The sequence below is a fragment of the Mus pahari genome, chromosome 15 (assembly GCF_900095145.1).
Source record: "Mus pahari chromosome 15, PAHARI_EIJ_v1.1, whole genome shotgun sequence".
In the NCBI taxonomy this organism is placed as follows: Eukaryota; Metazoa; Chordata; class Mammalia; order Rodentia; family Muridae; genus Mus; species Mus pahari.
Window position 1 is genome coordinate 67,907,797 of NC_034604.1, and position 13,109 is coordinate 67,920,905.

The 13,109-nt window shown below is 50.2% G+C and overlaps 1 protein-coding gene across 4 annotated transcripts in view; it reads left to right on the forward strand.

Moving 5' to 3' along the window:
- Myo5b (myosin VB) overlaps positions 1-13,109 on the forward strand; it is a 295,975-nt gene that overhangs the window by 261,410 nt on the left and 21,456 nt on the right. For 2 of the 4 annotated variants that reach the window (XM_029547256.1, XM_029547257.1), the window contains exons 28-32: positions 381-620; positions 1,812-1,912; positions 6,974-7,051; positions 9,723-9,921; positions 12,159-12,252. In XM_029547256.1, the coding sequence (XP_029403116.1) occupies positions 381-620; positions 1,812-1,912; positions 6,974-7,051; positions 9,723-9,921; positions 12,159-12,252 (712 nt within the window). The remainder of the gene's footprint in view (positions 1-380; positions 621-1,811; positions 1,913-6,973; positions 7,052-9,722; positions 9,922-12,158; positions 12,253-13,109) is intronic. The other 2 variants (XM_029547258.1, XM_021214403.2) reach the window with 1 other exon arrangement.

The window sequence follows — 13,109 nt, forward strand, 5'->3', positions numbered from 1 at the left end:
CAGACCTACATATGTATGTACACACACACACACACACACACACACACACACACACACACACACACATGGCTATCAGCCCAGCATTTCCACAAAGAAGAATTTCATGGCTAAATGTGCTCAAAGCACACATTTAGTCCTGGGTGAATGCTGTAGAGCCATTGCATCAGGAACATTTCTCTGAGAACTTGGGGTAATGAGTTCAGTGTCAGCTCTGACTCACCACTCATGCCATCAGAACCTGAGCTGTGTGTGTCCTCACTACAGAAGGATCATTACTCTCATGGTAGACAGGGAAAGTTAAGGAAAGAGAAGAGATGGGGTAGCTGGGATACGCCGCCGATCCAGCAAGCAGCAAGGTGTGCCTCTTGTCTGCCTTGCAGAGACAAGAGCTCGAGTCGGAGAACAAGAAGCTGAAGAACGATCTGAATGAGCTGAGGAAGGCTGTGGCTGACCAAGCCATGCAGGATAACTCCACCCACAGCTCCCCAGACAGCTACAGCCTCCTACTGAACCAGCTCAAGCTGGCCAATGAGGAGCTCGAGGTCCGAAAAGAGGAGGTGCTGATCCTCAGGACCCAGATCATGAATGCTGACCAGCGCCGCCTGTCTGGCAAGAACATGGTAATAGGGTGGCAGCCATGGTTGGGCTTGTTGGAGTGACACTGAGCCATTAGGCTTGTGCTTTTACATCTTTACTCGGGGAGGTCTTAAACCTGAGGAGCAGGACCTCTGCCTTTGGGGTCTCTGAAAGCCCCCCAAGGATTTGGTGCCCTGTCTTCATGACCTCTTTAAAGAGGGAAAGCTAGAAATGTCTAGAATCTACTGAATTTAAGAATGTGATTCAGAGCCGGGCGTGGTGGCGCATGCCTTTAATCCTAGCACTCGGGAGGCAGAGGCAGGCGGATTTCTGAGTTCGAGGCCAGCCTGGTCTACAAAGTGAGTTCCAGGACAGCCAGGACTACAAAGAGAAACCCTGTCTTGAAAAAAACAAAATAAATAAATAAATTAATTAATTAATTAAAATAAAGAATGTGATTCAGGGGCTGGAGAGATGGCTCAGTAGGTATGGGCACCTCACCCGTCTTGCAGAGGACCTGAGTTCAACTCCTGGCACGCATGCATGTCAGGCAGGTCATAACTGTCTATAAATCTATCCCCATGTGGGTCTGGTGCCATCTTCTGGCCGCTAGAGGCATTGCACATATGCATATATATACACATACACACATTGCATATATATATATACACACACACACATATATATTTTAAAAAATGATGCATATGGATAACTTCAGGGCTGTTTTCCGTGCCTTTTCTCTTCATTTTGTCTCTGGGGAGATTTCTCTATCAGCCTTTACAGGTGGTGGGTCCCCTTCATGTTTGTTTCTGATGGCCTTACCTTCTAGGACAGATTGGACAGTGAGAGGGAGGGATTAGCGTTTACCTGGCTCATCCAATGGGCTTTACCGGGCTAGGCCTCTCTAGACATGGGCCCTGGGTGTGGCTGGGGCATAAAGCATCTCAGTAATAAGGCTGGGGTCGTGTCCTCTGATGCTTGTTCCTCCCAAGATCCCCCTCAGCTCCCGCCCTTACCCCACTGCTGGTGCCTGTGCCTCAGGCCAAGCCTTACTAAGGCTGTGTGTCCTTCCACCCAAGATGGCCTTTTGGAGCCGTGCTCCTGCCTGTATTTAACAGCATTTAGGTCCGCCTCTCTTTCCTAAAAGCACATCGATATACTTCCATGTTAGGAAGCTATTTCCTGGAAGTTGTACAACCAGAGTTGGTTTTTTGTGTTTTTGTGGGGTCTTCTAGGAGCCGAACATCAATGCCAGAACAAGTTGGCCCAACAGTGAGAAGCATGTGGACCAGGAAGACGCCATCGAGGCCTATCACGGGGTCTGCCAGACAAACAGGTAGGGCCCTGCGGTACCTGGAGAAGGTGATAGGAGGACTGGGGACAGGAGTGGCTATTGTCTAGCCTAGCGCGTTATAACCTGTTATTCGGGAACTGGCCATCTGCCCAACATTGGAGATTTGTTGGAAAGAGAAGGCCCTGGGAGGCCTGCCAGAGGAAAGCATTTGTTGAAAGCTGCTGGAAGCAGTGGGGCCCTTCAGAAGGCCCCAGAAGTCTGCCTCCTCTGAAGACCTACACGCTTATTAGGACTTGCAGGTCTTCTGCTGCAGGCGCCCTCTTCTGCAGAAGAGGAAACTGAGGCCCCGAAGGATTAGCAGCTTCAGGCACAAGGCTGGCCTAGAGCCAAGCCAAGGTAGAATCCACGAAGGCCAGCTTCCAGGCTGCACAGCTCCCGGCCCTCCCCCACCCCCTGCGTGGGAAACCCGAGGTGGGGAGATGCAGCCAGCCCCGCAAGTCTCCCTAAAGAAGAAAGGGAGGGAATGAAGGTGACTCCCTGCGCTAAAGCCTGAGTCCTCTTAAATTATCTCGGGTGGAAGATAAGCAAAGAGGTGAATAGAGAAAAAGCTCGCAGGTGCCGTTCAATTAGAAAGCAAGCTGGCAGCTGAGCGCTGGGCTTATCGCTCCGATCTGCAGAGCCGCAACTGCACCCAGCCCTCTTTCTGTTCTCTCCCGCAGCTGTCAGGAGACTACCCCTCCATCTAGGTCTTTCCAGGGGCTGCTTAATGCCCCAGATTTTGTCTTCTTACCTCAATAGCAATGGAGGTGAGAAGACAAAAATAGCCCTTACTATATCTTAAAATAATCCCCGATCAGACAGCTCAGCAAGCAGTAGTGAATAGAGAGCTGAGAGGCCGAGTTAAGAAAAGTATTGCTGCCAAGAAGAGGAGAGTCTGGGGACCCAGGTCCCCAATATCTGTCACATTAGGCACCATAGTATTTGTCTTTTTCAATTTCATTCCAGCCTCAGCTTTGAGAAAATGTTGTGATTACTACAAGTCCAACCACTAAGTGGGGAAGCATGTGGACTGTCAGGGAAGGGTAATAGGGTTGCGACTCTGGGGAGCCCAGACAGGCACCCCATTATGAGAAGGGTGCTATGAAGATATGTTTGCTGTGCTTGACCTGTAATGGAGAGGTTTACATACATACAAAGATATGTTTGGTGTGGTTGACCTGTAATGGAGAGGTTTACATACATACAAATGTGTCGTGCACGTTTGGCCACGTGGGATCCCTTTAGAATTTGGATGAAATCTTTACCTAGAAAATGTGTACATGTCCTGAATTCAGGCTAGACTTCTGAGATTTCTGATGCACTGGTCCCATGGACAGTCCCTCCAAGCATCTGTGGTCCCTCAGGTTCATACCCTTCCTCTTGCTGAGCTTCGGGGCCTGCCAAGATCCTCAGAGAGCTTCCACCTGTTCTGTCTGTGTGCAGGCAAACAGTATAGAGAACTGCTCTGGCCAGAGCGCTCGGAATGTGGGATGCTTCCTCGGCTTCTGCAAGCCCATGCTGCCATCTTGGGAGCTAGGGGCAGCCAGCACCGTCCTGGCTGCTTTGCTTATGGAAAAGCTAAGAAAAAGTGGGCGTCAAGCTTAGAGCCTGAAGTCTCATCTCCTGCCACCCGGCTCTGAGAGAACGATGGATGCGATGTGGGCTGGGCGAAAAGCAGCCACCTCCCCTACTCAGGCCAGCCTCCCCTGAGCAGACCCGCCAGCTCGCACAGCTGGGTTAGGACTTTAGCACTGAGTGTGGCTGCGACTCACCTTAGGTCTAGCTTCGAGCAGTGCTCCTCGGACCCCTGAACACTTCTCTCCAAGCCAAGGCTGTAGAACTCCTCCTCAGAATGTAGAGTGCGTTCTTGGATCTATCCTTGGGACCCAGGAAACAGCAGGAGGCACCAGCACAGAAAAGCTTGATTATTGCCTTTGGCTGGAACCAGGTCCATTTAAGGAGCTGGTTCTTGGAAAGACAAGCACAAGTGGGGTTTTCTTTGCACACACATGCTCAGCGCATAGCCTAGCTCTGAGGGCAGCTCCCCACATGTGGCCTCTTTTCCTCCTCTATGTCTCTGCCCCTGGTCTACTTCTCAGAGGCTCCAGAAAAGATCCTGGGCTGCTGAGAGAAAATGGAGTGTGGGCTAAAGAATTAAGAACCCATAGAGCACTCAGGAATCTTCCTACGCTCAAAAAACTGATCAGACCCAAGATGACTGGACATAGGGCAGGGTGTGGATGCTTGGCCCTTTTGTCTAAGGTTTGCAGAAGGAAAGTGCGTCCTCTCTGAAACCATTTCTGTTGCATGACCTCTACAGCTAGTTGAAAATCTGTCCTAGGCCATCCAGCTCAGTGTGTTAGCCTAAAACATGGAGAATCAGGCCAGGGAGTGCACCTGAGAATCCCTGGCTCCTGGCTGCACAGTGGGCCTTGCTGTGTGTTTCTCTGTGGTTAGTGGACTTATGCAGAGAGAGGATTTTTGAAGCCAAACTGTTTGGGGTTTCCTCCTCACACCAGCAGATGTCACTACCTGTGCAGTCACACTCCTAAGCACAGGGTGATGGGGAACGTTGTGTCTCTTTTGCTTAGGGGCAAAGGTCTCTACTAAGTCAGTTAATTTACCCCTGTTTTCATGTTTTCAAATGTGGAGTGTCTGAGCTGTACATTTATTATGGCTTACCTGTGTCCATGACACCCAGCATGTGACAGAATTCAGAATTCTATTCCCCTGTGAAACTCATAACACGAGGACTGATGCTAACTTCTGAGAGGTATGTCTAGGCTAGGCATCACCCAGGTGCCACTCTGGAAAGTCTGAGAACTACGGGAGTGAGGCAGTATTCTCGGAGACCTAGCAGTCCCTCCCAGGAGCTAATGTTCAACCAGCCAAGCTAGGCAGGCTTCAAAAGAAGACCAGAGGGCACGTGGATGTCCAGCCAGGTGCCAGCACTTCTCCACTTGCAACTGAGCTGGCTGGCATACAGCATGCTGGGTACTTCCAAGAACTCCTGCAGCACAGGGGCCTCCTGGGGTAAAGCATTGCTACCAAGGACGCTTGGTAGAAGTAAGCCTTATTAACATCTTAGAACAGGAAGAACAGATATCAACCCCTGCTCAACACAGCCTTAGGTCCTTAGGGATCATCTGGGACATAGAGATTGCCCAGGACACCTAACTGGTTAGCATCAGAAGAGAAAGCAGAATCTGGTTGTCTTAGTTACTTTTCTATTGCTATGATAAGACACCATGACCAAAGCCATTAATAGGAAAAAGAGTTTCTTTGAGGGTTACAGTTTAATAGTTACAGTCCATGGTCAGCCTGGTGGGAGAACATGACAGTATGGCGCTGGAGCAATAGCTGAGAGCCTACATCTTGATCTAGAAGCATAAGGCACAGAGAGAGTTCCCGAGGATGATGAATTCCTTTGAAACCTCAAAGCCCATTCACAGTAACACCTCCTCCAGCAAAGCCCCACCCCATCCTAGTCCTTCCCAAACAGTTCCACCAACTGGAAACCAAGTATTCAGACATATAAGCCTATGGGGGCCATTCTCATTCAAACCAGCACAGTGGTGAAGCTTCAGACGTTCGCCAGGCAGAAGGCTTGGATAGGGGTGTTCATCAAAATAATTGTCAATCAAAACTGGCATCAAAATGTTGGCAACAGTCTTCCTTGCTGCCCTGTCACACAGCCAGGAGTTCCTAGCACTTAAGGGGTTGGCCTTAGACTAGGAACAGAAGCCCTAGGAAGGTCTCAGAAGTGCAGTAACTTAACTCCTGTCCACTGGACTTTCAGAGTGGTGGTTGATCCAGATGTGGGCAACCAGCCCAAGAAGCAGACTGTATAAGCACCACAGGTCTGAGGACCTTCTGCTAGACGATAGCTCTGAAAGGATCGGAAATGGAAATTTTCAGCTCCTGAACTATACCCAAAACATGACAGGGTGAGATAGTAGCTGGCTTGGCCAAGGCTGTTAGGTTTGCCGTCTGGGTCTGGGATGGGCTGAGTGGCCTTTCTATTAGGTAGGGTAGACTAAGTCCTGCTCATGACTTGTGCCCTCCACCAACTCTCCCCTGGCCTTTAAGGATGCCCTTGTGCTCTGGACTTGGTGGGGTGGGATCAGATGAGCATCTAGCACAATGACCTCCAAAAGCCACCTTGGCTGACACCAGGCAGAGTACAGGGTTAACAGAGGACAGCAGAGACCTGTTTTCACAGGTTGACTGGACAGGGAAATGGTGTGGAACCGACATGAAGGGAAAACAGCATTCAGTTCTCAGCCTGTAAGCTTGATGTAGTTAACTTTAAACACACACACACACACACACACACACACACACACACTCACGCGACTCTGTAAGGAGAGTTAGAGTTAAGGTTAGTAAATAACTACGTGCTCTCAACGGCAGAAAGGAGACGAGAACTATGCGTAAAAAGGGAAGCAAAACGTGCGGTCTCCTTCCTTATTCTGGTGGAGGCCAGCATCCCCAGGTGCTTCACTCTGCTGTACAGTGCCCTGTCCCTATACAGTGAGGCCTGCTCAACCCCTGCTCGTGCTCTCACACACTCTCTCTCTCTCTCTCTCTCTCTCTCTCTCTCTCTCTCTCTCACACACACACACACACACACACACACACACACACACACGGTGTCTTCTCCTCTAACCCTGTTTATACTTCTCCTTTTCCTTCAACTCCTTCAGACGGAAGGAAGCATGGTGGGCGTGAGGTGGTCCAGCCTGTGCTACTGTGTGTCTGTTATGTCTGTGGGGACATAAGAACAAGTACAGCTCTTGGCTGTCTTTGGCAGCGTGTACCTGATCTGCAGCTATTGGTGGATCACTGAGACCACATGGAACCTCTTGCCCACTCACTACCTGAAACCCGGGAAAGTCCGAGAGGGTGCTTCGGCTAGCCCCTAAAGCCAGAGAGAAGCGTGAGAAACAGCCCACAGTCTGCCCCCTTTCCCTAACTCCAAGACTTGGCTATCTAAGCTTTCCAGTCTCCCCGAATGCCTCTCCTCTCCACTGGACACCCTCTCTCTCTGTACTTCATTTCTAGCCAGAATGAGGATTGGGGATATTTGAATGAAGATGGAGAACTCGGCTTGGCTTACCAAGGCCTAAAGCAAGTTGCCAGGTCAAATATGCTCCCATCTTGTATGTGCTTCATCTGTGTGCCTGCTCATGTCTGTGTGCCTTGGTTTGGCCTGAGCAGCTGTGAGGGTATGGGGCACAGTTCACACTGGCTTCTGACCAGCAGTCCCTAGAGGCGTCCATTCATCATTCGGGGTCTGGATTGCACAGAAGCTGCTTGCCTGGGTTCAAATGGTAGTGCTAGGTGGCCCCGGTGAACCTTAGAGACCACAGGGCACAACTCTACAGGTAGAGGAACAGGGAGGGTTCCTATAGCAGAAGGCACAACGCTAGTGAGGAAAAGCTGCGACGGGGACTAACTTGTGGGACTCCTGTGCTGCTAACATGCCGCATACCGACCTTCCTAACTCTTCAGGGTCGGCCAAAGTCCTTGTCCTAGTGTGCATGCTGACTGTGCAGCAAAGCAAGGCTCCTTCGTACATGCTATCAGCACACGGCTGGTCTCCGTCTTGGGGACTGCCTCCCTGGAGCTGATAACAGCCAACTGCTGCAGGCGCATTGTGCCGTCTGACCTTCCCTGTGAGGGCAGCTTGGCTGGTTTAAGTTACTGCTTAAGTTCTGTTTACGTAGACAATCAAACCTTTGATTTCGGCCACGAAACGGACCCCACTTTAGCCAGGGACATCGTATGCAGAGTGAAGGCAGCACAGAGGCCGATCATATTCTCTTTGCCAGCATGGGGCTCTTGGAGAGCAGGGACAAAACTGTTCATTTGTTCCCAACAAGAAATGGAGCACTTGTCATCAGGGCTTGTTTCTCCAAGAGGAAACAAGCTCAGAGAGGTGGATGAGTGTGAGCCCTGGGTCCCTCAGTGACTGGGTGGCACCCACACCTCAGCTTATGCTTGCCCATCCCGTGGCTCTCTCCCTGCTGCTGCTAAGGTAACGGGGATTCCTACAAGGCAGTGAGGGGAATGACAGGTCCCTTAGTGCTGCAGCCTTTGCTGGGGACAGCTGGGTCGGGTCCCTTATTGTCAAATGGTGGATCAGAGCAGGCCCTGCCACACAGGGTCACCATAAGGAGGAGGATTACCACAGGTAAAGCTTGACATTCGCTGCTGCCTCCGTGTCTACTGTGGTGGTTATTCAGCAAGGTCAGAGACCTGCCAGTCACGTTTGTTTGTTAGAGTGGAAACCTGTGTGCGCATTTCTAGGGTGCTCTTCCTATCTGTCATGAGATTGGATATGGTACAAAGAAAAATCAAGCCAAATGCATTGGAGAATAACCCAGAGACCAATGCTTCAGGAGATCTTCGAGATGCCTGGATGGGAATCTTACTCCTGGCGTAGAGCCCTGGGCTGAATCCACTTGAGAGTAAGGAAAGTGCTAACAGGGGATATACAATAGGTCAGAGAGTAGCCCTGGGATAGATCCCTGGAACCAACCAGTCCATGTCCTCTCTCCTGTTGACTTCTGTCTTACACGGACGAGTTTTAGTATGTCACAGCCAATGTTGAATGCTGTCTGAATACTATATGCTACCGGATTCTCTCCCACCACTCTGGTGGTCCTGTTGTTTCCCAGTGGTGAGAGGCCAGGTTCCTTTATCAGTCTCTTTCGGGTGCATGTCTTTGCTAAGAAGCCCTTGCACATGGGGCTGCTTGGCTGCTTCTGTCAACGAAGTAGACTCTCCCACTCTCGCCCCCTCTTCTCTATGGAAGTTACCATCTCTCAGACAGAAAAGGCACGGTGGCTTCCCACTTCTTGCTATCTGGACACCAGCAGATGTCCCTGGTCACTGCCCTGAACAGAAACTTTACTATGTCCCAGGTAAAGACAGGATGACTGTGTTCCTTTTCCCTGAAGGTGACCATGCTAAGTCAGAAAGCTAGATCAGGTAATCAAGCCCCAGCAGATGACCAGTTATTGCACTTGGCTTTGTGAGGGAGGGTCAGATCCCAAGGTGAGGCTGCCGCTGAGCCTCTGCTAAAGCCGACAGGAGTGCCTGGCGCTCTAGCCGAGGGCCTCTTTGACAGATCTCTGCACCTCCTCTCAGCCTCTCCACACTTCCTCTGATCTTGGTTCCTTACGGCACTAGTTGATCTTAAACATTTCCCCAAATAGTCTCAGCTTTTTAGACAAGAGGGAAAGTTGATATAAAGAAATTACACATGACATAAAGTGGGATATAAAAGGTGTAGAGGAAAGGCAAAATATCAGTTCCTCTCCTAAAAAAAAAAAAAAAAGAAAGAAAGAAAGAAAATGAGTGGAATCTACTAAAGAAAACATAAACTAGTATAATTAGCTGTTTATCCATGTCTTGTCTTTACAAGGAAATTCTTACACACTTTGGGGCAGATGTTGACACCGCTATATTAAGACACGATGAAACATTTATTTATGGTAATGGCATCTTGATATGGAGACGGTCTCTTAATCTGAAACCAGTAGTCTACACTCATAGAACAAAACATGAGGGTGGCCAAAGAGGCCTAAGCCCAAGGGTGCCTTTGGCCTCGGTTTCTGGTCATCTGAAAGCATCAGTTGGTCTGTTTGCCTGTTGAGATCTCCCCGCTGCATCCATTCTTGTTGGGGCCATATGATTGCTCCTGCTATGCGCTTGGCTGCTCCTGTCATGTCTGTCTATATATAGTTCCTCACAGCAGGTGCCCACCCCAGCCACACGGTGACCTGGCTTGCTTCTCTGGGTACAGGTTGCTGGAGGCACAGCTGCAGGCCCAGAGCCTGGAGCATGAGGAGGAGGTGGAGCATCTCAAGGCCCAGGTGGAGGCCCTGAAGGAGGAGATGGACAAACAGCAGCAGACCTTCTGCCAGACTCTGCTGCTCTCCCCAGAGGCCCAGGTAGAATTTGGTGTCCAGCAGGAGATATCCCGGCTGACCAATGAGAACCTGGTAAGTGGCCGTGCCTCCTGGATTGTAGCTCTTAGGATCATTTCTGGATGGACGTAGAATCAGGAGCTATCAGATGGGCACGGGTCATGTTCTTAGCTCTATAGTAGGAACAGGGACAGAGAAAAGTTGTCTGTTGGTGAGTAATAATTGAAATAGTGCAGGACTTACTTGATTTATTCAAATAACAATGTCCATGGACAGGTCAGAGATTCTAACACATCCCAGTGGAGACAGCTTGCCTAGGCGCCATATGGAGATGGAAGATCCAATTATCTTAGGGTTTTATTGCTGTGAAGAGAAACCATGACCAAGGCAACTCTTACAAAGGAAAACATTTAACTGGGGCTGGCTTACAGTTTCAAAGGTCCAGGTCCATTATCATTATGTAGCTCTCAGCTACTGCTCCAGCACCTGCCTGAGAGCTCCCTGCCATGCTGATAGTGGACTAAACCTCTGAAACTGTAAGCCAGCCCCCCAGTTAAATGTTTACTTTTGTAAGAGTTGTGGTCATGGTGTCTCTTCACAGCTATTAAGTCAGTGACCTTGTCTATCCAGCAGGAATCTTGACTAAAGTTTTTCAAGTCCTTTATACCAACTGGGTTTTTGCAAAGTCCCTGATATGTTGTGCGCGCACACACAGAGACACACACACACACACACACACACACACACTCTTACTTTCTTTCCTCCCTCCTTCCCCTCTCTCCCCCTCCCCAGTTGTCTGGGCTGTCACTCCTCTCCTATAGACTAGGTGACTATAGGTGACTAGTCTATAGGTGACTATAGACTAGGTGAATGTTTAGATCCCTGTCAATCAGAGAAGGGTTTGGGTTTTGTTTTTGTTTTTTTGCCATCTGTATTATTTATTTGTTCGTTTGTTTGTTTATCCATCTATTTATGAGGAATTCTTCCACACCCATGTGGAAGGAAGTTAGAGTTAAACTTGCAGGAGTCCCTTCTCTCCTCCAAGTAGGTTCTGGAGATTAAACTCAAGCCATCACATTTGGCAGCAATGCCAGTGCCCACTGAGCTGTCTTGCCAACCTCTTCCCCTTTTAAATAAAGTCCCTCAAAATGCCTGTACTTAGAATTATATACAGAGCCTAGACCTTGTAACTGACTCCTTTCGGCAGGCCTACCTTAAAGTCTTCTTCCGGGCTGGAGAGATGGTTCAGTGGTTAAGAGCACTGACTGCTCTTCCAGAGGTCATGAGTTCATATCCCAGCAACCATATGGTGGCTCACAACCATCTGTAATGAGAAACAAACAAAAACCTATGGGCCAGAGCAAGGGGGAAAAGGGAAGTGGGGGGGGGGGAGAAGACCTCTTTCATCCTCTGACCCCCACAGACACATGCACTCCCATGCACATAGCACACACAGCAGACACACACACACACACTCATAAAATTAAAATAAATCCTTTAAAACAATGCCATCCAAGGCAAAGGTTCTATCTCCGCTGTGGGACACTCACCTAGCACACACAGCACCTTGGGTTCTATACCTATCTGTAACACACACGGGGTGAGACTCCACACCAAAGGTCACGCAGAGGTCTCAGGATGGAATGCTGGTCTCTCCCTTCCCAGGTCACTGTAGTTACCTAGGCTTCGCTCTTCTGGTGAAAAAGCAGATTCTTTTCCTCTCTCCCTTCCCTACCACAAGATCCACTGCCCAGCTGAATGAGGGCAATAATGATAGCAAAATCCTCCCGGGGACAGTTGCTGTTCTAGGTCCCAGTGGACTGTCTTGCCTCCAGTGACAACAGTTGCTAGGGGTTGGGGCCACAGCCCCTGTCCCGTTTGCCTTCTGATCCTGATCCCAGAAGCCTCTTTTTGGCTTGCTGACTCTGCCAGCTTTGTGGCTGCATTCCCACACCTCCACCCAGAGTGTGTGCTGCCCACTACTCCCCTGGATACCTAGGTTGGGCGTCCCCTGAGGGGGCGTGGCTCAGGGAGCCCCAGGATTCCACAAGGTGCCCATGTGCCCCAGTGGGAGGAATTCGCCCTGGGAGTTGACTCTGTTATCGCTGGCAGAATGAACTCTGACTCATCGCCTGGGCTCTGAGCAGGTTCTGAGCCTGTGTGGGGTGGCCCCTCTGCTTCTACCTGAGCGGGCTCCTCAATTCCTCAGCCTCTTTGGGCTCCTCTGTTCCCGGCAAGGTTTTTTTGTTTTTAACCTTTCCTTCAGGGTGAGGCCAGCGTCCTGTTTTCATACAACAACTTTATCCTTTCAGGATTTTAAGGAATTGGTAGAAAAGCTGGAGAAGAATGAGAGGAAGCTAAAAAAGCAGCTGAAGATTTACATGAAGAAGGTCCAGGACTTAGAAGGTAGCGTGCCTGGGTGTGCCTGAGACAGGGGTGACCCTGCCGGCCTGTGGGACTCAGGTGCCTGCCTGCCCGTTGGCCCACTGGCCACTTTGTGAGTTTCCTGGTGGCTATGCCTGAGCCAGCCATGTCATGGGAGAATTTAGCTGCTGGGAGCCCACATCTCCTCAGCAGAGAGAGCCCAGAGAAGAGGCCCAGCTTGAGCAGGTGTGAGCCAGGCTGGAGGCTGGAGGAGGGAACCACACGGGTACACAGTGGCCCCTGCTTTTGAAGGGCAGAGAGGCAGAGCGAGGTTGTCTGGTGTGAAAGAACACTTTGACACAAAGACCTGGGGCTCTCACCCCATGACGTGAGATGTCACAACTAAACTTCCAATTTGGAGTCTAGATGGTGGGACAGATGGAAATCTAAATCGCTTTCCTTAAACCCTGGGAATGGCGTACCCTCTAAATATGTCCTACCCTGCTTGTAGCCCTCAGGCACCTCATATCTCAGATAACCCTCTGCATTCCTCTACCCTCGGCCCAAGAGCCACCACCCTAGGTTTTGAATCCTGTCCTGTGCTGTCCCAAGGCCACAGATCACTGGGCACATCACTGATCACAGGGTCTATGGCTTCTATAGTGCCAGGGACAGCTCTGCCCACACCAGGCAGCTTCCGACCTTTTCTCAATTGCTGGTCTCCCTGCCCTTGCCCTGTGCACCCTCTCTCTATGGGAATTTTATCTTCTGATCCTCAGGTGGTCATGGGCCAGTCTCTTGCCTTCCAGTCTACCCATTCCTCTCAGTCCAGGCGATTATCTCCCTGTCTCCACTGCCTCACTGTCTGTGTCCTCACTCCCTGTGTCCAGTCTTTACCC